This window comes from Scardinius erythrophthalmus (assembly GCF_964197995.2).
Source record: "Scardinius erythrophthalmus genome assembly, chromosome: 11".
NCBI lineage: Eukaryota > Metazoa > Chordata > Actinopteri > Cypriniformes > Leuciscidae > Scardinius > Scardinius erythrophthalmus.
Window position 1 is genome coordinate 35,635,845 of NC_138231.1, and position 24,835 is coordinate 35,660,679.

Here is a 24,835-nt window from a genome sequence, read left to right on the forward strand (position 1 = left end):
GAGTTGTCGTCATCTATTTTGGAGTGATTGCAATGTATTCTAAATATAAACTTGTCCTGTAGATCAGCGTCATTTCTGTAAAAATCATTCACCGCTTTATTACGAGTTTAAAAGAGCGCGAGCGTCATTAACGTGCCCAGACGCGACGCTTTGAATTTGCGCGTACAATGAATGAATAACATCGCGTCGGGAGCTGACTAGTAAAAAAGCTACAAAATTAAAAGACAAGGCGTCTGTATTCTAAGTTAAAAAGCCAACACACTACAACATTTTTAAATGTTTCAAATAAAGGATCTCATGGGTCTATCTTCTAAATTCTGCTGATGATTAGATTATACCCTGACATTACGCCAATAATATCAGTTTATACATTTTCTTCTGCTCAGTAGCGATCGTGTCTTTCTCTTCCACTTGATTTGTGTATAGCATATTTAAAGTAGCAATGCGATATAAAAGCACTTATGCTCATTTACTGAAGTGGGATTCTGGAACTGTGAATAAATTGAATAAAACAGCAAAATAACAACAACAACAATAACATCTTCATTAAACAAAAAAGAGATTACCTTAGATAAAGTTTGATTAATATGTACATACAGTAGGCTACCGGTAAAAGTCTGGACCCATTACTATTTTTAATGTTTTTTGAAAGAAGTTTATTATAATGCTCTACAAGCCTGCATTTATTTGATCAAAAATACAGAAAAAAAAACAGGAATATTCAGCAAGGATGTGTTAAATATATAAAAAATGATAGTGAAGACTTTTTTAAAACAACTTTTTAATAATCAAAAATCCTGAAAAAAAGTATCACAGATTATAAAATAAATATTAAGCACCCTTTCTAACATTTGATAATAAATCAGAATGATCACTTGACACTAAATTCAGCTTCGCATCACAGAAATATAAAGTATAGTAAAATAGAAAACCATTATTTAAAATTTTAATAATATTTCACTATATTATTTTTCTGTATTTTTGATCAAATAAATCCAGGCTTGATGAGCATAAGAGACTTCTTTCAAAAACATTAAAAATAGTAATGTGTCCAAACTTATGTACTGTGTAAGTAAAAATATACTGCTTTTAAAATTAAATGTTGTATAAATAAAAAGGTTAGGAATCATATTTGTTTCAAGTGTTTTTTTTATTGGGGGTGGGGGGCCTCCAACATGAATTTTGCCTAGGGCCTCCTAATGTCTAGAACCGGCTCTGTACATGATTACTTAAAATTATTTATAAAAAAATTGCTTAACGGCTATTGTAGTGATTGACACCAGCAGATGTCTACAAGCTCTTTACTGGATGTTATGAGTCACTCCTGAGGATTAGCATGAGCGTTGAAGGGGCGACTCATCTGCACCCCTGACACAAGCACACAAGTGAGCCAAGAGAGGGACATAGAATAATACAGAGCACTTCTGAAAATAGACATTACACACCCTCATATAAATGATAACGGCACCCATACTCCCATTAGTCTAAAATAAGACACAGTGCATTCACACACACTCAAATAACACGGCAGAACAAAATTGTCAAGAACAGAAAGTGAATTGGGGGGATAAAGAGGCTGGAAAATGTGCCAGAACACTTTATCTATTGCAGATGTAGAAATGATCCAATAATCAAGTAATCTGTCTCTACACATCGCAAGATATACAGATTTATCTGAGTAAACAACCGCAGATTAAAACAATCTCTTGAAATTCAAACAAAGAGACTGACTGGTGGAAAAAAATAAGCCTTGCAGATAATCAAAGATACCCCCCCCCCCCATTTTTTTTTTATAAGGTTTAGATTTTTTTTTCTGCTCATTGAGTGCGTGTTCAGTTTACATGGTTTAGAGGATGTTTTTAAAACAAACTCATATCATTTCCAAGAGCGAGATGTTATCTGAGTTGAAGGTTTAAACAGTGGAGGAGTAACACAAAGCAAGCGCATGTATTAGGAGTGATGTAAGTGGCTTAAATTTCTCTTTGGATGTTTTATATGAAACATTCTGGATTTATTTTATTATAATCTTCTACATTGTGACAAAGAATAGTTTCTGGTTAGTTTTTTAGGGTTGGTTTTCTAAATAGATTAGAAATGAGCTTTAGTACATGACCACCCCCTCCTGAAGTGACAGTAGAAGTTTTTGCAAAAATATCAATATTTATAAAAAATATTTACCGGACGTAAAACAACTTTTAGGTGAAAAAATTAAATGTCTTGTCTAGTTTATGATTTGATTTGCAGTCTTGTTATTGAATCTTAAATAACACCGCCAATTCGAACATTCTCAAAGTTTTGTAAAGTAATTTTTACATTTGTTTCCAATTTTAAAGGGATTTTATTTTCCATATTATTTACCACTTGTTTCCATTTTTTGACTAGCGTGTCTCATTAAATATTGAAATGATTGTGGTGATCAGAGATGATATTTTAGCAAAAAAAAAAAATCAGCAAAACAATCATCACACCACAGCTTACTTTACATATAAGTTGTAGATGTTTAAAAAACGTATTAAAAAAGTAGATCAAACTTAAAAACAAGTGTTATAACATTCCTTTTTCATTTACCTGAGCTGTCAAATGTTAAACATGCCCTAGCTTAAATAATAAATTATTTATATATATAAATATGAATTAGCCTACGGTATTATATTTAAATAAAGTTGAGCATGGGGACTTTTATTGTGGAAGTTAAGTTGCAGGACTCTACTTATGTCAGACTAGCACAGACTGCAGTTAGTGAGTCAGAGCAGAGCTCGAGAGGCAGACGACGCGTCACTCAGCGCGTGTCTGCGCGTCTTAATATAAAGACAAGAGCAGCTGACTGAGAGCCGCAGTCCTCATACACACTCACACACACATACACACCTGTAAGGAATTACCTACACGCAACGGGAATAACTTTACCCAGGTGAAAAAACAAGGTACAAACTATTTCTTTTTTCTTTTGAGTAACTTGCATGGATGAATGAGGCATTTTAAAACCAACTTATTTCTGTCCATTGATATGTGAGAGAACCTGCTCACTTTGTTTACTTAGGAGTTTTTGTCTTTTGTTGCTTTTTTGACATTTGTTTTTATTTTGAAATGTAGGTTTTTTTTTTTTTAATGTAGGATTTTTGTATTTTTTGTTTAACAACATATTTCCATTGGAAAAAGACAGGGATGATTCAATGCTCACAACTACAGATAAGAATAAACAGAGAACACATTTAATCCACTGATGTCATGTGGATACATGTGAGGATTAAATATTAGATGATATATCTGAGAGTGAAGTGGGATACTTGAAGACAAAAGGACGAATTAGAGCTCCAGAAAAGAATAGAATATATTAAAGGAGGTACAGAAAACAATTCAGAAATTTTCTGCTCAGTAAAAATAATGTTAGTCACTAGTTTTGCACAGGGCTTTGGCAAGAAAGTAGTTTATTCAAACTCAAAACCTCCAGAATATCTGGAAAAGATGTTATGTTAGTGTCTTTTTCACTTGTGTTCCAAGTTTGAACAGTTGAATGTTTAGCACTTTAATGTGTGTATGGGTTGGCACTTCGCTCATGGCAGCAGTATTGGAGCAGTGGTTTGCTTGGTGGAGTCTTGGTTCATAAAGGACATTGTACTAACCGTTTTATTGCCAGCAGAGAATAGTTTGGACTCCTATTTCTCCTTGTTAAGGGTTTATTCCTCTTCTGCTCATACCCCTCCCGTGTCTCTCTCTCTCTCACTTACTTTCCCTTACCCTGCTGGTAATCTCATTTGATGGTGATGGGTGATGTCTTTTCAGCCAATCTGGAGAGGAATGTCTTCAGCTCACATTCCTACAATCCAGGCATATACCCACTTTGTAAGAAGGAGAGAGAGAGAGAGAGCGAGAGAGAGAGGGATGCAATGAGACATTCTATGTGAAAAGAAAACAGTCTGGTTCTGTTTTATGTGCTGTGCATGCAATTAGAGGCAAACAGATGGGGGAGGGGTCTGAGAGAGAGATGGTGAAAGCAAACGGGAATAATGGACTGTCCAGGTCAAGACTTTTTGACTAGATAAATAGAGTGGAAGAGAACGAAACAACAGTGAATGGGTCTGAAAATGAAGTGCTTTAACTTTTCCTGCAACTGCTGTGACCAAAGGTTTCATTCATGCTTTTCAAATTACAGTAGTCCTTCATTTGGCTAAATGGCAAAAAACTAAACTAAACAGGAATTTCTGCCACTCCAAGACTGTTTCAGGATGCACAATATTTTGCTTCCGTTTTTGTTATTGGTAAAGGTTTTTCTTTCTTTCTTTCTTTCTTTCTTTCTTTCTTTCTTTCTTTCTTTCTTTCTTTCTTTCTTTCTTTCTTTCTTTCTTTCTTTCTTTCTTTCTTTCTTTCTTTCTTTCTTTCTTTCTTTCTTTCTTTCTTTCTTTCTTTCTTTCTTTCTTTATATATGTGTCTGTGTGTATGTATATGCATACATTTAACTGCTGTTCAAAAGTTTAGGGTAAGTACATGAGCATTGTTTTGCATCAACAGCAAAGAGAAAAACCCATTATAATCACTGACACCATCGACACTGGATACAGTATACAGATACCCGTACAGTTTCTGATATACTCAATGCACTTGAGTCTGCTGACAACATGAAATATGGAAGAGTAAAAGATTGTTCACTTTGACGTGTCCTTTTTAAAGTTCGTTTGTGACGAAAGACCTCAGAAAGATATTGCAAACACTAATTAACATTATAAGTGAACCAAGGGATGTAAAAAAAAAAAAAAAAAAAAAAAAAGTCACAACCCCTATTTAAAGAAATACATTAACCTATGGAAGCTTGTTTCCGCCACAGAATAAAACATTTTAAGAGATAATTGAGACTTTTTATAGTTTACATCTCACAATTCTGACTTTATTTCTCAGAATTTTGAGATATAAAGTCAGAATTGCGTGAAATAAAGTCGCAATTGCGTGTTATAAAGTCAGAATTGCGTGAAATAAAGTCGCAATTGCGTGTCATAAAGTCAGAATTGTGCGAAATAAAGTCGCAATTGCGTCTTAAAGTCAGAATTCTGACTATTTTTCTCGCAATTGCGACTTTATATCAAGCAATTCTGACTTTATAATACGCAATTGGGAGATGTAAAGTCAGAATTGCATGATATAAAGTCGCAATTGCGTGTTATAAAGTCAGAATTGTGAGATAAACTATTCCGAGGTAAAAAAAAAAAAAAAAAGTCTGTCTTTTTCCCCCTCTTAGAATTGGACTTTATATCTCACAATTGTGAGTTTATATCTCACAATTCTGAGAAAATATGTCAGAATTGCGAGATATAAACTCGCAATTGCATGTTATAAAGTCAGAATTGCGTGATATAAAGTTGCAATTGCGAGAAAAAAAGTCAGAATTCTGACTTTATAACAGGCAATTGCGACTTTATAACACGCAATTCTGACTTTATAACACGCAATTGCGTCTTTATTTCACGCAGTTCTGAGAAATAAAGTCAGGATTGCGAGATGTAAACTCGCAATTGTGAGATAAGTCGCAATTATCATTTTTTTTTTGTGGCGGAAACAAGCTTCCATATTAAACTGATCAATAGTGACAGTAAAGACATTTTTATAATGTTACAAAATAATTCTTTTTCAAATTAATGCTGTTCTTTTATTCTTTCTATTCATCAAAGAATCCTGGAAAAAGATGTATCATGGTTTTCAGAAAAACAGTAAGCACAACTGTTTTAAAAATTGATAAGAAAGGTTTCTTGAGCAGCAAATCAGCATATTATAATGATTTCTGAAGGATCATGTGACAGGAATGATGCTGAAAACTCAGCTTTGCCATCACAGGAATAAATTACACTTTAAATTATTTAAAAATAGACCGGTTATTTTAAATTGTAATAATATTTGACACTACTGTTTTACTGTATTTTTGTATCTTTGAACGGTTGTGTATTTGACCTTGCCGTCATCTTACACTCACTTAAAGTTAATCTTGAATGATACAATAATTTATAGCACTGTTAAAAGTAATCTTTGTTGTGATGCCTAAATTTCCTTTCAGCATGTTAAATTTCTTCTTTTAGTCGTTAAATTAGTAACCTTGCAAACTCTGCCAAATCCAGAGATTATTTCTTCTTTGTTTTCAGGGAGACTACAAAAAACCCCCCCTGATTGCATAAAGTCAGCCAATCAGATTAGAGCTTGCCAGTTTGAAAGTGCTTTCCAGATTTGTACTTCCCAGGTCAACGAATAGACCATAGGTGGACAGAACGGATGGAGAGCAGACAGACCAAAGGAGAGAGAGAAAGTCTGAGACTTAGAGAATGCAAGATGGTGAAATTAGAGAAAAGAAAAGAGAGAAGAGAAAAAAGAAAGCATGAAAGTGAGAGTGTGGGAGCTGGAGAAGAGAAAGAGCCTTTTTAATTTTGGCCTGACGTCTTTATGGAAAGTTGGACATTTCCTCTAGGAGTCTGGTTGGGAGTGCAGTGCATGTAGAGCCGGTTGGCTTGGGTGGGAGCCGCATTGTGAGATCAGATCTGGGTCAAACTGCTCCTAAAGCTGGAACACACTCTACTAATACCAATGTAATCTGAGAAAGGGCTTGAAAACTTGCACTTCCAGACCTTTTGTGTGTGTGTGCATATGTGGCCCTCTTATGTACTCTGTTGACCTCTTGAAAAGCTACGAGCCAAAATTACTGTTGGACATTTCTGGAAGTTTTGTTCACAGTAACGTGGCAAGAATCCAAAAGATTTTCTGCACATTAGTGGTGAGAGAATGAGTGTCCGGTTTGGTTGTGTGAGTGACAGCACTGCTATTACGCTCAGATATAATGGAAGGATCAGATGCAGTCTTCTACTCTGTCTGTGCTCTGTTTAATGAATTGACTGTTTCGAAGGGTGTGTATGTGTGCGTGTGTATGAGCATCCACAGGGAATGAGAGAGACGCTAGTCCGATACCGCAGCATGAGATACCTTTTCTTCCTGAAACGTGAGTCTTGTTGCAATTTAAGAACTTTAAACTCTGGAGCATTGTAGGGCCGGTCTGTAGATTGCAGTTAAAAAGAACAAGATCTGTTGCTGTTTCAATGGTTAGTATGACTGTTTATAGGGTGTATTTGGATCATAGTGAAGTGGAACTATAAAAGAAAGCTGAAGTCGGTGTACATGAGCTAACAGGGTTTGGGTGTGGTTATAATTCAGATGTTAATGTGCATAAAAGTGCATTGAAAGATTGAGAGGTTGAAATAGCGAATCTCGTTTGAGTATAATGCATTGAAAGATAACATATAAATAGGCAACAAACTTTTATAGCACAAAACTATCGTAGTCAACTGTTGTAGCAGAGATTTTAAAGCGGATCCATTCAGAGATGCAACTTTTCAAAGAGGTTTAGCCTAATTGTTGAGCCAGGAACACCAAGCAAACACAAGCCCGAATTTTTTAGCCAACGCATTGTTAGTAAATTGTCCTGTTGAACATGCTTAACATGCGTTAACAAACTAGAGAACAACAGGACTCAGGACGGCATGCAGTGTTATTTGTGCTGCTTAATATTTTTGTGGAAATCATGATGTTTGTTTCAGGATTGTTTGATTAGATAAGACATTGAATATAATATTCAAAAGAACAGCATTTGTTTGAAATACAAATCTTTTTTTAATATTAATATTAAAAGTATTCATTTCTAAAAAATAAATAAGAATACTTGCAGACCCCAAACATTTGAACAGCAGTGTAGTTATCTATTAACATACTGACATTCTAATTGATACTGTTCCACAAATAAAAAATATTTTTCTTGTTGATTACACAGAATTTCTATTTCGCTCAGATAAAACAATGGGATGTTGTTTCAGTCTGTTTTTCAGACATTCATCCATCGGTCCAGCACTCCAGCTGTCTCCCAGGCTGCCAGCTTGCTAAATTACTGTGTAGAGACAGCTTATGAATCATTTATTTCTCTAGACACTGACATGGAATCAGTCACTTGAATCAATTATATTTCAGCATTGAATCAGTTAGTTAACAAGGAATCATTAGGTGGAGGATTGTCCAGGGGCATGATGATGACATGATGATGGGTGTGGTTATAGCTAAATCCAGGTGTGCTGCTCTGCATCGTGTGTGTGTGTCCACATGTTTTTCTTGTTTGTTTCAGTATCTTCCCACATGTTCCTTCCTTGATCTCGGTTTGTGTACACTATTGGATAAACACATTTTAGCTCTAGCACATTGTCATCCTCAGCAAAGAAGGTTTTTGTTACCACAGTAGTGTTTGTTGTCTGTTTTAGGATACACTTGGCAGGACAGTCCTCTTTCATAGCCTTATACAATTTGTATGCAATAATAATACAACATGTAGGAACATTTTAGAGATAATAAGCTTGTTTTTCTCATTATTAGTCCTTTTCTCATTGCATGTCTTGCGCACAGACACACTCGCACCGATGTGCACAATGCAGGACGTGCTCTGTAAACACTGTCCTCTAATTGGCAAATATTTAAACTCAACAACTTCCTGTCCTCTTGAAGCTTCTTCCTGTGATAGCAGCTGGTTAAAAACAGTTGAAACTCCACTCCTGCACACAGACAAAACATAGATGCTTTAACTGGCTGCAAGAGCAACAATTATTAGCATAAAATCGCTCTTGTATTAGTCTTCAGAATATATTTAACAGACTTTTGGTTAAGGTTAACACCGGAAAATCTGTTTACAGGATGTATTTTCAGCTTGTATCAGTCATGTTTAGAGGAGTAGACTTGGAAAATTCAGAAGATACTGCAGTTGGACTGAGAAAAAGATTCAATTAAAAAGAGAGAATACACTGACCTCATTGTTTAGTACGGCTCACTAACACTGGCCCGTGTCTGATGTAGTGACCTTAAAAGTCTGGACAGAAGCTGATTGGTGGACTAATTAAACCACGATTCGCACTGACCCGTATCTTGCCATTATTTCGTGAAGGGCTTTTACTGTATGTGGTAATTTTCACTGTTTTATAGCGGCACAAATGCCACTGACAAAAAACACTTCAAAGCTAATGAGCGAATGTCTGACCTTCATGGCGGTTAGTACGACAAATTGTAGTGTGTAATGTGAACAACATCATCTGCTCTGGATTCTACATTATGGTGTGGAGGAGAGAAAAAAACACTAACTTCTGTCTGCATATGATTCAGATAAAATGCAACGGAGGAAGATAAGAGCACAAAAATAAGTGTGCGTTTTGTTTGACGTTTGTAACTTATGAAGTGGATTCTGAAGAGAAGAACAAAAAAGGCTTTATATAAGGATAGGCTATAATAGACATCAATAATGAACAAACATCATTTAGTAAAAAGATGAACTTTTGACACTAATATAACACAAATAACTAATAGTTTTGATTACAAAACAACAAAGTCAGCTGCATACAGCTAAACAGTTTACTTACCAACCACTCGTAGATTATTTGGGACATGTAAGGAGTTTTGTTGATCGAACATCTGTTGTTATACACATTCCAATTTTATTCACATTTCTTAGTATATCATTTTGAAAAGTCATATGCTGCATATTTATTTACTTTTTTTTTAGTTTTGTTTTAAAATTATTTGCAATTGATATATATATATATATATATATATATATATATATATATATATATATATATATATATATATATATATATATATATATATATATATATAATGATTTCTCTAATCTCTGAACAGTTTCCTTTGATTCAAAACAGATTTTGACGAATGTGTGTGTGATTTTTATGCAAGGTGAAGCGCTTCTCTGGAGTTCCCATAAAACAGTAGGAGCTGGATTTGTGTAAGTGCATTTTATAGACATGTAGCTGAATTAGACAGGAATGTGTGTAAGTGCAGAAATATGAGAGAGTGTTTTGTGTCTGCTGAGGGGTCTGCTTCATCTCCACTAGTAACAAGCCTTGTAATTTGGCAGAAAATTGATTGGGTTACTTCATGTAACCTTTGACAGAAGGCTGTTATTATTTAAGCTGTGCTGCGTGCTATCAGCATATGGACACACATCGCCATATGCACCTCTCTTCCATTAGCATCTCTAAATCACCCAAACTATGACAGAACTGACCCTGAGTCCAGCAGAGCTGTAGATTCAAAAAACATAAATGTGGTTGCAGCCTTGGCCTTGTGTGCGACGGGAGTTTGTATTGCAACTGATCCCATTCTTTCCCTTCCATTGCAAAAAAAAAAAAAAAGAAGCAAACATATCTTGTCTAGGTCTGCCGTGTTTTATTTATAATGTTGGAGAACCTTCTTTGAAACTGTACAGTAGCTTTCCAAGTCAAACTATCCTTTTGAAAAAGTAGTTGGCGACATTTAATTAGTAGTGTAGTTAACTAATTTAAAGCTACTTAAGGGACGTGATGCGTTCAAATCATTAAATCAGAGATCTGGCACTAAAGCATTGAGTGGTTGAACAAAAAGAACAAACGGCATTAAACTTGAACAGATAACTTTAAACTAAATACTACAAAAACTAACTTGGTCGACAACATCAGCAGCATTTGTGAATAATTTGCTATAGAAAGTTTAAAAATGCCACAAAAGGACTGAATGGTTTATGAATCGATTCATTTAAAAAAAATGAACAGCCGATATTAATTTAAATGTTTTTTTTTTTTTTTTTTTACAATAACAAAAAAACGCTTTTTCACCGTCGGGCCAGCTGGCTAATCGTCCTGAACTGTGCTGGTAGAATGCGTGTAGTGACGTTGTCGACACTCAGGATTGGTCACTTGTCTGTTGCCAGGCTACCAGTTTCTTTGTAGCTGGCCAAACACACTATTTGAGCGAAGTAAACGCATGTTAATAATAAAATTTAAAAGGAATATCTAATCATCCTCCATAACGCGGTCGCTATTTACATCTCAAAATTTCTGTAAACTCTTGTTACCAAGGCAACGACTGACACATTTGTAATATATTCAAAAGAGCTCTGTTATCAGCCCCACAGTGGACAATGAAACCATATCCGTACTGGCTGGGCTGGATCGGCACAGAATGGAACGAATAAGAAATGAGAACAGTTTGGGTGGAAAAGCGCCTAAAAACTCCATAGAATGAGTTTGACTTTACAGCTCTAAAGTTTAGGAGAACATATTCAGTTGATTTGCTTGAATTAGTTAGGATCTGAAGCAAAAAAAATGTTTGTGATGTAATACTAGTTGAGGGGAAAAAGTAGCATGTTACTGGAAAAATAACAAATAAATGACAAAAACTTCTTTCACTCTATTAAATTTTTTGGGCCCACTTTATATTAAGTGGCTTTAAGTACTATGCACTTACATGTACTTACATTGGAATTAATAATTTGATAAAAATGTACTTATTGTGTAACTACATGTTTTTACATTGTACTTACATTTTAAAAATTCCTGCATGTAATTACAGCTGTAATTAATTTATGTGATTACATTTGTAATTACACAGTTGACCCTTCCCTTACACCTTAAACCTACCCAATCCACCACACCTGTCCCTAACCTTACCTGTATCACACCTCAATAGCAGCAAAAGTGTTTTACAATGCAACATGAACACAATAAGTACATTGTACTTATTTTTTTATGTAAGTACATAGTACTTAACGCCACTTAATATAAAGTGGGACCAATTTTTTTATTTAAGTTAGTGTCACTACATTTAGAAACTTAGTTTACTGCTTGATTTTGCACTCATCCCTTCAGATTTTTTTTTGTAATAAATGAACGTGATTGTACGTAGGAGGGTACCGTAGCATTTTCTATTTGCAGACTTGGTGCCTTTTAAGGCGAACTGATTATGTCAGTACCGGCTGAACTCCCTCCATCAAATCAGGTTTGCTTGTGAGGAATTCCAGAAATGCAAAAGGAAAAAATAAGCGGAGAAACCTGCAAGAGCTATTTTTAGAAAATGGCTGCCTGTGATTGAACATTATGATATTCCTTGACTGCTGGAAACTATTAAGTGGGATATTTAGAGTCGGAGCGGTATTTCTGGAGGGGCTTGTAATGCCAGACCTCCACCGGCTGTTAACCAGCAGTTTTCACTCAAAGGAGGAGGTAGAGGAGAGAAGAAATGCAGAAGGATGGAGAAAAAGACGAGATTGGATTTGAAAACTTTCTTGTTCTTTTTGATGTTAAAAATGAGTGAATAAGGAGGGAGACATGGTGATGGAATTTGGAAAAGTGTGAAGGGATTGAAAAAGAAAAGGAGGGAGGGAAAGCATGACCCAAAGACAGAAAGAAGAGAAGTGAGAGTCTAGCCGCTGGTGCTTCGGACTCATAACAGAGCCAAAAAAGGAATGAAAGCAAAGCAGCACAGGCAGTTGAGTCCAAGAGCCTTTCACCAGCTGCCAAAGTATTCCAGTAAAAGTGCTCTTTTGACGGATACTTGAGCATACAGACTGGGAAAAAGAGGGAAAAGGATGGTTTTAGGTGGTCATTTTTGCTTTTAATGTGGCCCAAATCACCATTTGTGCCGCCAAAACAAAGTGACCTCATTTAATCTATTATTTTCCTCAATGAATCCTTTTATTTGATGAACTTGCACTCTAGGTTTTAGGTTAAGGCTTGGCGAAGTATTAACAACACATTGTGAATACTCCCCTTCTCTTTTTCTTCACCCAAACTCTGAGGATTTATCAGTTGGATGGAGGGAGGGCTTCCACCTTCATTACAAAAAATGAATGAAAAGAGTGAAAACACAATGACTCATTAGTCAACATCTGGAAATAATTTGGTTAAATGGGGTTTGGAGTGTGGCTAGCCTACCACCCAGATCTCCTTGTGAAATGCACACAAACACTGAAATCGCACATTTAATTCACGTTTTGCAATTCTTTACAGGGTGACTAGCAGAAAAGCATTGAACGCTGCTCTGAATGGATCTGTTGGAGACCAATAATAAAATTTCAATGAAAAGCATCTGGACTTGGTTATTGGTTTGTTGAAGGTTATCCATTTGTTGAGGCTCACAAAAAGTGTCTAGGAGTTGCCAAAAAAGGCAGCGGGAGAGTGGGGCTGAGTCTGCAAAAGAAGAGAGACAAATTGTTTTGAACAAAACATGTCTTCCAAGGACACAGGAATTCAGATGATGGAAAACTGTAGGCTGTAGACAGCAAATATCTGATGTTAAGCAGAGAAAAGGACAGTGCGTCACTCCAGTGTTTTTGTGTATGTGGTTGAACCGTGACATTTGACAGAATATGCTCAATCATCAGCCCATACCCATATTAGCACGACACAACCCTGAAAAGGCAATTCCTTTTCTCAAGATAGCATATCACTCGCTTTTCAGTGGGCTTTAGTTTCCTCCCAGAAACTCAGCACAAATACACACAGACACACGCATAACCACACAACAACTAGGCATAACACCTTCTGACTTTACAGTAACGCACACTACACCAATTTCTGCAGGCTCTGGAGTTAATTTCCTCCCGACGGGTCATCTATTCTGTGAGGATGATATACTGTCCCTGAGATGGCCTTTCATTAAATCACTGAACTCTGTGTGTGGCTTTACATCTATAATGAATCATTAAAGGAGTTTGCAGTACCAAGTTAAGCTATTAACTGTGTTTTTAAACATATTTCTTGCTGGTGCAAATTGGTCATTTAGGTTCAAGCTGGTAAAGACCAAACCAGCTACCATTTTGCTTTTATAAAAAGGTCAATGCATAATGAAAAAAAAAATTAAAGACACCTTAATTTATTAAGCAGATCCATTAATTATATGGTTAACAGGTATTTTACGTCTGTTTTTCTACAATATGCCATGGATTTTGATAGGAATGCTGTTTTGAGTAATCCAGGACCAGAGCTATCAGTTTTATAATTGTGTACAGAGTTATATTTAGCCAGGTTTAGTCCCAGCAAACATGCTCTCCAAACCTTATCTTAAGATGTGTTGACGTCAGTTCAGGTTATGTTTGTCAGGTTGTGCAACTGTACAGTTAGACGGTCCTATTACCCGACAGACTCTTGTAGTAAAATGTGTATAGTTAGTGTGATGCTAAACAGTCCTTTTGTTTGTAATTTTCTCCTTGCAGAAACGCGGCACAACTGAAGCAGCTTCAAGATCAGATCCTTCAAGAGCAGCAACAACCGCTTTCCCCTCCTCAGGAAGTCCCGCCTCCTTCTCCACCTCTCCCACCTCCTCCTTCGTTCCAGGAGCTGGAGAGTAGCACCATGCAGACAAGCACCTTCAACTATGCCCGACCCAAGCAGTTCATCGCTGCCCAGAGTCCCACAACAAGCGGTGGACCAATTGGATACAGCACGCAGTCCTCGACCTCCTCGAGCTCCAGTCCGCTGTCCCCCATAACAGCCCACAAGCCCTTCAGCCGTGTCACTCTTCCGCCCTTCCAGCAGCAGCCGCTACTGTCCAAAGGAAGCAGCGTGGAGTCTCCCAGCTCACCTTCCTTCCCGCCACCCCCTCCGCCCTTCCTCAGCTCCAGCACTCTGTCCTCTCCTTCTGGCTTGCCGCAAGACTTCCCCCCTCCGCCGCCTCCACCACCTGTCACGTCAAGCCCCACCCGCTCAGACAGCTCTTCGCCCTTCACGTCCACTCCCCAATCACCAGCCGGATTTCTGGTATCGGTGCTCCCAGCCACTCCTCCTCCACCACCACCAATGAACGCGCTTGGGCTGCCCAAGGGTAACGGCACAATGTGAGTACCCACAATCATCTCTTAAGGTTTGAACGCATCTTAAATGCTTCTCGATTTGAAGGTGTGCAGTCATTCTCTATACTATAGAAATACTGAGCACTTAATCAAGAGCTCCAGTAGAGTACTATAAAGGGCACATAGTGTGAACACTTGGGCTAATAACATGGATACTGTCATGTAAGAAAAATTTCAGACTTCAGTCTGACAATAAAGTATAAAGTAAGTAAGTAAGTAAGTAATAAGTAATTTGGAGTGCAGCTCCTGCTTTGCAGCTGCATGGAAAACATGTACTGTATGCATTCTTCCATGGCATGTTTATGGAGACACGGGGATCAATGGGAGCTGAGGAACCTTGAGGGTCAGGCCTGTGTATTACGGAGGTTTCCTTTCTCATTCTCAATCCTACAGAAGTATAAAGCACACTGCTTCACAAGTGGAAATGAGTGCTTTTAAAGGGATAACAAATTCAATTGCTCACCCTCATGTGGTTTCAAACCTGTATGAGCTTCTTTCTTTTGTGCAACACAAAAGGGGGAATTTTTACTAAATGTCTGGGCTGCTTTTTTATCTTTCCAAAAGTAGAAGGCGACCACTGATCATTGAGCTCCAAAAATAAATAAATTGTTGATTCGTAAGTGTGATGGATCACAACACACTGGATGAATGAGATTTGATTGCTATGGTGGAAAAGATTTTGAGATTATAATGACTTTAAATTACCTCAAAGCTATTGGATGGCTTACTTCTACTTTGTCTACAATCCAAAACTACTTTTATGGTAATTTTGTCATTTTGTACACAACTTTATGTACTAAAATGAAAATAAAAAACCTAAAGTGAAAATTAAAATAACTTAAAATTAAAAATTAAAGCTGAACAGAATATGTTTTTAAAAACTGAACAAGTGTCAAGTTATCAAGTAACCCAAATTACTAAAACATAAACTAAACTTAAATTGAAAACTCAAATATTGCAAATTCAAATGATTAATAAATTCTGTATTTGTATATACTTATTAAAATACACTGGGACAAACAGCCACTGGTCACTGTTCACAAGTAGCTATTTTAATTATATATTTTTTTAAATCCACCTGGCATATTCAAAAATAATTTATTTATTAAATCTTCTGCAAGTAATGCAGATATCAAGTACTGAATCTTTGAGAATGTTTCCAGCTTTATTATTACTTGTGATGTATGATTCTGATCTTCAGTTAAGATGGTCTGATGAAACTTGAGTTTATTCCACTCATCCAGGGTGTGTGTGAGAGAGTTTTTCTTCAAAGCTGCTGCTCCTGTCCTCAACCTCTCCATCTCTATTTTCTCTGTTATCTCCCACTTGTTCATTCCTCTCTCTCTTCCTGGCATTCCAGAGCCAGAGGGGGAAAGATAAGAGACGCTGCGGAATTTTCAAATAGATAACGGAAATTATTCTTGCTTCCCAGTGCATATGCAAAAAATTTTTTTATGATGCAACGTATTATAAAAGCTGTTGTTCTGTTTGTTTGTTTATGAGTGTGCATTAATCCTAGCCGCTGTCTGGAAAGGTTTTGTGGACAGGTGGTTATAACACTGTAGCCAGAGTTTCTTGCTTAGTCTGTAATCTGTTGCTTTTTTCAGTATTTTCTGATTGTGTTTTTACAGAGCTTTGCCACGTAAGACTACACCCCGTACACCTCGCATCTTCTCTGATTCGGATATCCAGGGCTCCAAAGACGCTGTCATACAAGATCTAGAGAGGAAACTACGTTTCAAAGAGGAGAGACTCAGCAATGGACAGCAGGTACTATATGTGTGTCAAAGGTCTTATGTTTGGATTACTAAAGAATTACAATAGATCATTAATAGTACTACCATACTAGCCTTACTAGCATTACCATATTGATTATAATGTCTATGTACACCACCATTATAACCAATTAACATAAGCAGTCATGTTTGAGTGTATTTGGTCTTTTTCTGTAAGGAAAATAAAAATTTCTTTCTTTATTTTATTTTATTTTTAAAAATTTAAAATGTCATAATTAGCTCTAAAAGAGTTCTAAAAGAGTCACCTCAGCGTATTCCAACGTACAAAAAAAATGGCTTGATGTTAAATCAAACAAGTTTCATGTAAATGTAACAAAATATCTTTCTATATGTGCAAGGGTATACGTTTTTTTATTTATTTTTATCTGGTCTGTTAATTAGTTCAGGTCTCCTCCGTTCTCTCCCTGTTTGTTTCTATGGTTACATATTGATTAGGTTCCTCAGTTCAGGTGTGTCTAGTTAGTTTCTCCCTCTGTCTGCTGTGTATATAAGCCCTCAGTTTGAGTTAGTCTTTGTTCTGGTATTAGTTGTTGTGTAGTGCTTTCTCCTATGAATTCCTGTATTTTAGTTGGTGTGTTAAAATAAACTTTGTTTGGCTCTTGATTTCTGCTTCCTGCAAGTGTCTGAACTACACAACGTGACAACTGTTTAGTTGACTATAATAGGAATTTCTTTTTTTCTTTTATATATATATACGTTCACTGTGACCTTTCATTCTTACAAAATACACCTAATAAATGGAGAAAATTACCTTCCACCACCAGTTCCTCCAACTGAAAATATAGAAGCCCCAAAATCAATCAACCCCACCACACATAGCAAAACCCACCACCACGTGTTCAGCACGACTAACAGCCTTGAATTTACTAGTACAGGCGACCAAATAATCATAATGCTTTTGCTTGTGTGTGTGTATGTGTGTTTTCTCACACAATAACCCAGGCTCTGACAGATTAATCCTGCTTGCTTTCAGAGGTTAACCTATGAGGAGAAGATGGCTCGCAGGCTGCTGGGTGCTGACAATGCCGCCACAGTGTTTAACACACAACAGGTGGAGGAGGAGCCAGTTACACAGGTATACACACGCACATACACACAGATTCACATATACTCATGAGCACAACACACAAACCCACCTACACAATGTCTCCACTGTGTCACAGCAAACAAAGCAGTTGTTCATAATTGGCTGGCTTTTTAAACATGGGTTATAAACAAAATGCATCCATTACAAATTTGTACGCGCACTTTTTCCAGTGTACCACTTGGCGGTTGTATTTCGTTTAGAGCATTGTGGTTTGCCTGCGTGCTTGTAAATGCGTCTTAATTCAGCTAATAGCTACAAGCTCCTGCATGTGCTTGTACATATGCAATGGATACGTAGTAAGGTGATGTCATTTTGGCAAGGAGAGTGTTTCGGTGAGGCATTTTGGAGGTGTGTGAGCAGGTAAGTTCATAACAACAGGATAAGCAGCACATCACAAACACACATTGAAAGTGCACTTTTGTGCAATAGGTGTGTATATGTGCAGGATGTGACATCATCCTCAACCCCCTTGCCTGTTGTCTGATCTCTCTACAGGAAGGCAGCTCAGCTGACTCAGAGTCTGTCCCTCAAAAGGTTATTCATTCTCATCCTGTCTTTTACAAACATCATGCAGTCTGTCCTCCTTATATTTCGCTGTTCTCTGAGTGTCTCACCCCTGTATTTCCCTTTGCTTCACCTCATGAGACCACCCCTGATTGTTTAATTGTCTCACCCCTCTGTGTGTGGCCACCCCCATGTTTTGGCCAGTCACTACTCTTTGTGATTGTGTGTTTACTCTATCCACTATGTTTTCTTATGTGTCTCTGTTTATGGAATATCTGAGTCCTGAGTAAGCGTCGTGGTAAAGTCTTTGACAGCGATATGACAGTGATGACTATTGTAGTCTCTGGGAAAATCATCAAATATGGAGATTTACATTGCAATCTTTCTGATCAAATAAGCAGTGCATTCAGTGTTTGAATTATAGCAAACTCCTGGGGGGTCCAATATTAGGAAGAAAGTAGTTTGCATGACCTCAGCTTATTGTTCTATAGTGAAATATTTTAACCAGCAGGCTTCATTGTATTTTAGCTGTTGTAAACAGTTTGCTAGCCTATATTTTAAACTTAATGAGCCTTATTTTAAACGTAAGAGTCATATAATGGCACAACATAATGTTTGTTTATCACAATTTTTATTGAATTGAATTGTGAAAAGCTCCATAACTTTTAGTTGTATGCTATTTAGTGAGGTATTTTTACAAAGAAATCAATCTAATAAAGGTTTCTTCTCATTTACCCATAGAAATGAATGGGCAACTAATATGATAACCAGGATCTGTTTTCCCTTGTTCTAAACCAGGCCCCTACTATACGATGCATTACTGAATATATCAGTGATGGAAAGCCTGATTTTAGAGTGTTTTGACTGGGACTAGGGGGTCTGTGTTCCTTAAAGCACCCCTGTAATTCAAACACTGTGTAAAACATTTTTTAAAAGAAATCTCTTATGCTCACTAAGGCTGCAAGCTGAATTTTCTACGTCAGTGTTAAATGATCCTTCAGAAATCATTTTAATATGCTGATTTGTTGCTCATGAAACATTTATTATTATCAATGTTGCTAACAATTGTGCTGCTTGATATTGTTGTGGAAACCATGATGCATGTTTTTTTAGGATTCTTTGGTGAATAGAAAAATTAAAAGAACAGCAATTATTCAAAATAGAAATCTTTTATAGCATTATAAATGCTTTACTGTCACTTTTGTTTAAATAAATGTGACCTTGCTGGAAAAAAAAACATTAATTTATTTTTATAAAATGGTAGTGTACGTAAGAGGTAGAGTCAGCCAGTTATCGAAAACTACGTATAATACATATTCCCATTTATTACACAGATACTTGGACATGAAATGGAAAGTGAATTTAAATCATTTTATCTAAGAAGAAAGAAAATAAGTAACTGTAATTAGTAAATGACAATAGTAACTATTTAAAATGTCTGGTTTAGACATTCTACTAACTTTAAATAGCTTTGCAACTGTCAACTAACTCTCATTAATTGCAACTACATGTCAACTAACTTTCATTAGAGTATTAGTAGACTGTTAACTTAGGGTTAGTAGAATAAGTTGGCATACTTGCAGAGTTACTTATAGTCAGTAGAATGTCCCTTTATTCATCCAAATAAAGTGTTAGCAGATATTAAGCAGACAGTCTACTAATACTCTACTGACTGGTAGTTGACATGTTGTAAAGTTTCTTATAGTAGAATATCTAATGTGGACTATCGAAATTGTGTTACCATTTCTAAATATTATAAAATCATTAATACAGTCATTTGCTTTTTACAGCGGTCAGTTATGCAGTTTAGCGAACATTATGCAAAAGCATTTGGCCACCGAACAGGTCAATCATCATAATATGTTCCAGTTAGCTGTGTAACAATTTTGAATAATCGATGAATTGTTAAAGGTCTTGAAAAGGACTTTTTTTTTTTACTGAGCTGGCTGCCTAACATCATCATGTCATCATGTTATTGCTAACTGATCAGGCACTGGAGACCGCATGCGTCTGCTTTGCACATTTCCTACACTCGAGTGGAGACACTAAAATGCACATGCTTCTCTTCCTCTGAACTGTGGGAAGTGGATATGCTGTTAATGTTGTGCCATAAATTTAAAGTGTGCTTAGAGCTCAACACACGTCCTTGGGCAAATAGCGGTTGTCTGTGTGTTTGCATAGGATATGTGCATGTGTGTGCGCTTTTGGGAGGATGTGGCTGGACGTTCAAGAGAACAAGATTGAGAGTGTGCGTTCGTTGTCTACGCATGTGTGTGTTTCTGCAGCTGTGTCTTAAACCTGCAATTATTGTTGTGATGTGTCATCAGCACACACTTTCCTCCAGATGTTCCTTCTGGCTGCAGAGTGAAATAAAAAGAAACAGAAGACAAGAAACAGACCAGATGAAAGATCAAAAAGAGTGAAATAAGAGTTGGATACAAGACTGAATAGATTATAGGGCACGGTGATGAGAGGATGTGTGCTTGAATGAATAAAACGAGTGATTGAATGAGTTGGTAACTTGAGGAGAAGATCATAAATGAAAGTCTTTGTGTTTGTATGTGTGACAGGAGTATAAAGTGTCCAGCTTCGAGCAGCGGTTGATCAGCGAGATTGAGTTCCGTCTGGAGCGCTCGCCTGTCGAGGAATCTGACGACGATGTTCAGCATGATGAAGACGCACCCGGAGAGGTTGCACCGATCTTCGATCAGAAGCTCAAGCACTACAAGGTCTTCGAGGGCATGCCTGTGACCTTCAGCTGCAAGGTCATCGGAGACCCAATGCCAAAGGTGAGAAGTCGTCACATGCATATTTACATTTCATATTGCTTGTAAGCAGATTCTTATCAAAGTGACTTTCTCAGCAGCTAGTTAAAGGGATAGTTCACTTTGAAATAAAATTTTGGTATGTTTTAGCTTACCTCAAGGGCATCCAAGATGTAGGTGTCTTTTTTTCCGCAGTAGTTTCAATTTTGATATTTTTAGGTCAAACCGTTTTGTCTGTCAGTCATATAATGCAGGTCTATGGTCACTGTCTCAAAGAGCATGCACAGAGTCCAAATTAAAACAATTCCACATCGTCCAAATTAAACAATTCCCCATCGTAAGTACACACTGATGGCCTAAGACACGAAACGAGCGGTTTGTGTGAGAAAACGAACAGTTTTTATATAGTTTTTAGCTCTACACAACCACATCCAAGTGATATGAGGGCGCTCGCGCATCCTGGTGTGTGACGTGTACGCAGACTGGTGCATAGATATATACACTAGATGTCGCCTTGTCTACAGCAGTTCATTGGAACGAATGTCTTTAAGGCGACATCTAGTGTATATATCTATGCACCAGTCTGCGTACACGTCACACACCAGGATGCGCGCGCGCCCTCCGATCACTTGGACGTGGCTGTGTATAAGAGCTAAAAACGATATAAATACTGTTCGTTTTCTCACACAAACCGCTCGTTTCGTGTCTTAGGCCATCAATGTGTACTTACAATGGGGAATTGTTTAATTTGGACGATGGGGAATTGTTTTAATTTGGACTCTGTGCATGCTCTTTGAGACAGTGACCATAGACCTGCATTATATGACTGACAGACAAGAACGGTTTGACCTAAAAATATCAAAATTTAAACTACTGCGGAAAAAAAGACACCTACATCTTGGATGCCCTTGAGGTAAGCTAAAACATACCAAAATTTTATTTCAAAGTGAACTATCCCTTTAAGTATTATATCTTATTTCATTGTAGATTATAATCTAGTTTATTTTACGGTTAATGGTGCTTTGCAAAGTGGCATGTACTGCATGTTGTGTTAAGGGTTTGTAGGAGAGGAGTCTGGGAAGCTGGGATTGGTGGTGGAGTTTATCATCTGTGACTAGGCTGGTTTCATCAGAAGCTCTGCTTCACTTCTGAGATTCCTGCCATATATGGCTGTCTCGCGATCATTGTGTGTCTCCTGACTACCATGAGACCACTGTAATGACTGTGTGATGACAGCAGACTTAGTAACAAGAGCGATGATGAAGAGAAAAAGAAAGGATCAACAGGACAAGCTTTGGATTGTTGCATAATCATGTTTATATCTGTGTGTGTGTTTGTAGGTGTACTGGTTTAAGGACGGAAAGCAGATTTCCAAGCGCAGTGAACACTACCGTATCAGTCGTGATCCGGACGGCACATGCTCCCTGCACACAGCTGCTGCCTCACTAGATGATGATGGGAACTACACCATCATGGCAGGAAACCCAGCGGTGAGATATACACTCTTAATATAATACATAAGACATGATTATATTGGCATAGGGAAACATTGTTGAAAAGATTGATCATCTTTCATTTTAAAAGTATGCTCAGTGTGCAAAGTTAACTTAACACTCTAATTCTAATTCTATTAACTGATTCAAGCTGATGAATTGTCTGTGTTTTTACACATGCAACACAAGAGCATGCATTTCTCAGAAAATTGGAGACTAGTCATCCGCCCAAATTGCAAAAGACAATATTTTTGCAATATTTAGTTTTCTTTCCTATAGTAATAATTAACTTCATTTTTTTAATGTTAGTTTTGCTACTGAATATATGATGCATTTTATCTGAGTTTGATATCATTTGATAGTTTTCTCATACACATACACACACACACACACACACACACACACACACACACAGTCAAGTGGCTAGTCAGCTTGACCAGTGTTTTGGTGGAGACGGATAAACATCGGTTGTCAGGGGGAAGTGACTGACCAGAAGAAATATATTTCATACAGCCTTCGGAAGGGTCAAGAGTTCACACGTACACACACACGTTGGGTTTCTCATGTTTTATGGAGACATTCCATAGACATAGTGATTTTTATACTGTACAAAATGTATATTCTATCCCCTAAACCTACCCATCATAGAAAACTTTCAATGTTTTTACATTTTCAGAAAACATCACTTAGTATGATTTATAAGCTGTTTTTCTCATGGGGAACAAAAAATGTCCCCAGAAGGATTTTTGGATATTGCCATCTTTGTGGGGACATTTTGTATTCCTGCATTCCAGCTATTGACCATAAGAAAAGCTTAACAGGTACTATGGGTTTCTTTACTTATCTCTCTCTATATATTCTGTTTTTCTCTCTTAGGGGAGAGTGAGCTGTACTGGAAGGATGATGGTTCAGGCTGTGAACCAAAGGGGGAGAAGTCAGCGCTCCACACCTGGACACATCCGCAGGTATATAAGTAGAGCTGTTTCTAAACATACACAGCCAGTGGATTACTTCAGGTTCAGGATCAGGTTTGCTTTATCGGACTAACAGTAATAGAGGGCGTGGCCCATGTAAAGAACACCTGTGTATTTAGGACAATGATGCAAGGACAAGTTAAGAAGTCTTTTGTGCAGAATAGAAGATGTGAATCTTTTTCAAAGGGTGGGGTTTCCTCTGGATTGGATATAATATATCTGGCCATTCAGGCCTTTGAGGTCTTTACATTTTTTTGATTGACAGTCAATAGTCTCCAAAGGCAATGCAAAGTGCCAACCTATCATTCATTCATAAAAGTAGAAATGATTCCCTACTCATGAAGTAATCGGAGCTGCTCTCCATAAAAAAAATGCCTGTCTGTCTACACTTATAGTGCACTTTGGTGTCCTGTTACTTTTCCATTTTCCTCCTTTTCCTTTTAATGCATTACAGACAAAGTTGTTTTTCCATGATTTTTGATATAACACTTATTACTGTAGATATGTTTATTAGGTATACATTTTCAATTCCCCCTTCCTCTTAAAATGGTTCCTCACCTTGACCCTGCCTACTATATTAAAGTCCAATAGAAGTGTCTTAATTTGACAGTCTGTTGAATTGATATAAGACATTAACATGCCACCCTTTTATCCAATCTGATGTAGTTTTTTTTTTTATTATTAGTATGCATTTTATTAAATTGTTCACCTTGATATTTACATTATGCAGTTATGATGTTTATTTAAAAAAAGAAAAAAAAATTGTTTTGTTTTTCCTTTCTCCCAGACCACGCTCAAGGTCCAGGGACAGTGGTGATGAGAATGAGAACATTCAGGAACGTCACTTCCGCCCTCATTTCCTGCAGGCCCCCGGTGACCTTATTGTGCAAGAGGGTAAACTCTGCCGCATGGACTGCAAGGTGACTTCACAAACACTGCCACACTCACTTTAACTCCATAGTGACCATAACGCTTATTACATGGTTACTTCACAAATAAATAAACGCATGGGCATTTCAGAGGCTGGAGGAAACATTCTGTGTGTGATTATCTGGGAAAAGTTTCCTCCCTCTGCATTCTGAAGGAAAGAGAGAAAAAAAAAAGCTTAAATAAAGTTGATGTTTCATCACTTCTAAAATGATGAATAACCTCGAGTAAAAGGCTGGAATTATCCTCAGTTTTCTCTCTCTTTCTCCTTTTATTGAGTTTTCTACTTTCTCTCAGATGTGTTTCCATTGGCTTACCGCTGTCTCTGAAGACTGTCCTCTCTATCCATCCTTCCTTCCCTCCCTCTGTCTCTGCAGCTGTTTTGTCTGTCCCGTATTTCTTTGTTTCTCCTCATTTGCCGCCTTGCTCATGCCCAACCAACAAAGTGTTACCAACTTCCTCTAAAAAGAATACTTCAAATCTCATACAAAATGAATAAAAAATTCAACCATTCATGTAATATTTAGCTGCTCCGTTTGACAATTTCTTAAGGCAAAGTGCATCCTTTCAGTGACCCCCACCTCTACCTCTTATCAGGTCTATTTCTTT

General features: G+C 37.1%; 1 protein-coding gene across 5 annotated transcripts in view; it reads left to right on the plus strand.

Moving 5' to 3' along the window:
• The window catches only part of palld (palladin, cytoskeletal associated protein), a 90,758-nt gene that overhangs the window by 61,063 nt on the left and 4,860 nt on the right, over positions 1 to 24,835 (plus strand). Inside the window, exons 1-9 of one of the 5 annotated variants that reach the window (XM_081379026.1) lie at positions 2,739 to 2,924; positions 14,045 to 14,665; positions 16,312 to 16,450; positions 17,450 to 17,551; positions 18,059 to 18,097; positions 20,638 to 20,856; positions 22,173 to 22,322; positions 23,202 to 23,290; positions 24,087 to 24,219. In XM_081379026.1, coding sequence (XP_081235152.1) covers positions 14,184 to 14,665; positions 16,312 to 16,450; positions 17,450 to 17,551; positions 18,059 to 18,097; positions 20,638 to 20,856; positions 22,173 to 22,322; positions 23,202 to 23,290; positions 24,087 to 24,219 — 1,353 coding nt within the window. In that variant the 5' untranslated portion in view covers positions 2,739 to 2,924; positions 14,045 to 14,183. Of the gene's footprint in view, positions 1 to 2,738; positions 2,925 to 14,044; positions 14,666 to 16,311; positions 16,451 to 17,449; positions 17,552 to 18,058; positions 18,098 to 20,637; positions 20,857 to 22,172; positions 22,323 to 23,201; positions 23,291 to 24,086; positions 24,220 to 24,835 lie in introns of those variants that run through there. The other 4 variants (XM_081379022.1, XM_081379023.1, XM_081379024.1 and 1 more) reach the window with 4 other exon arrangements.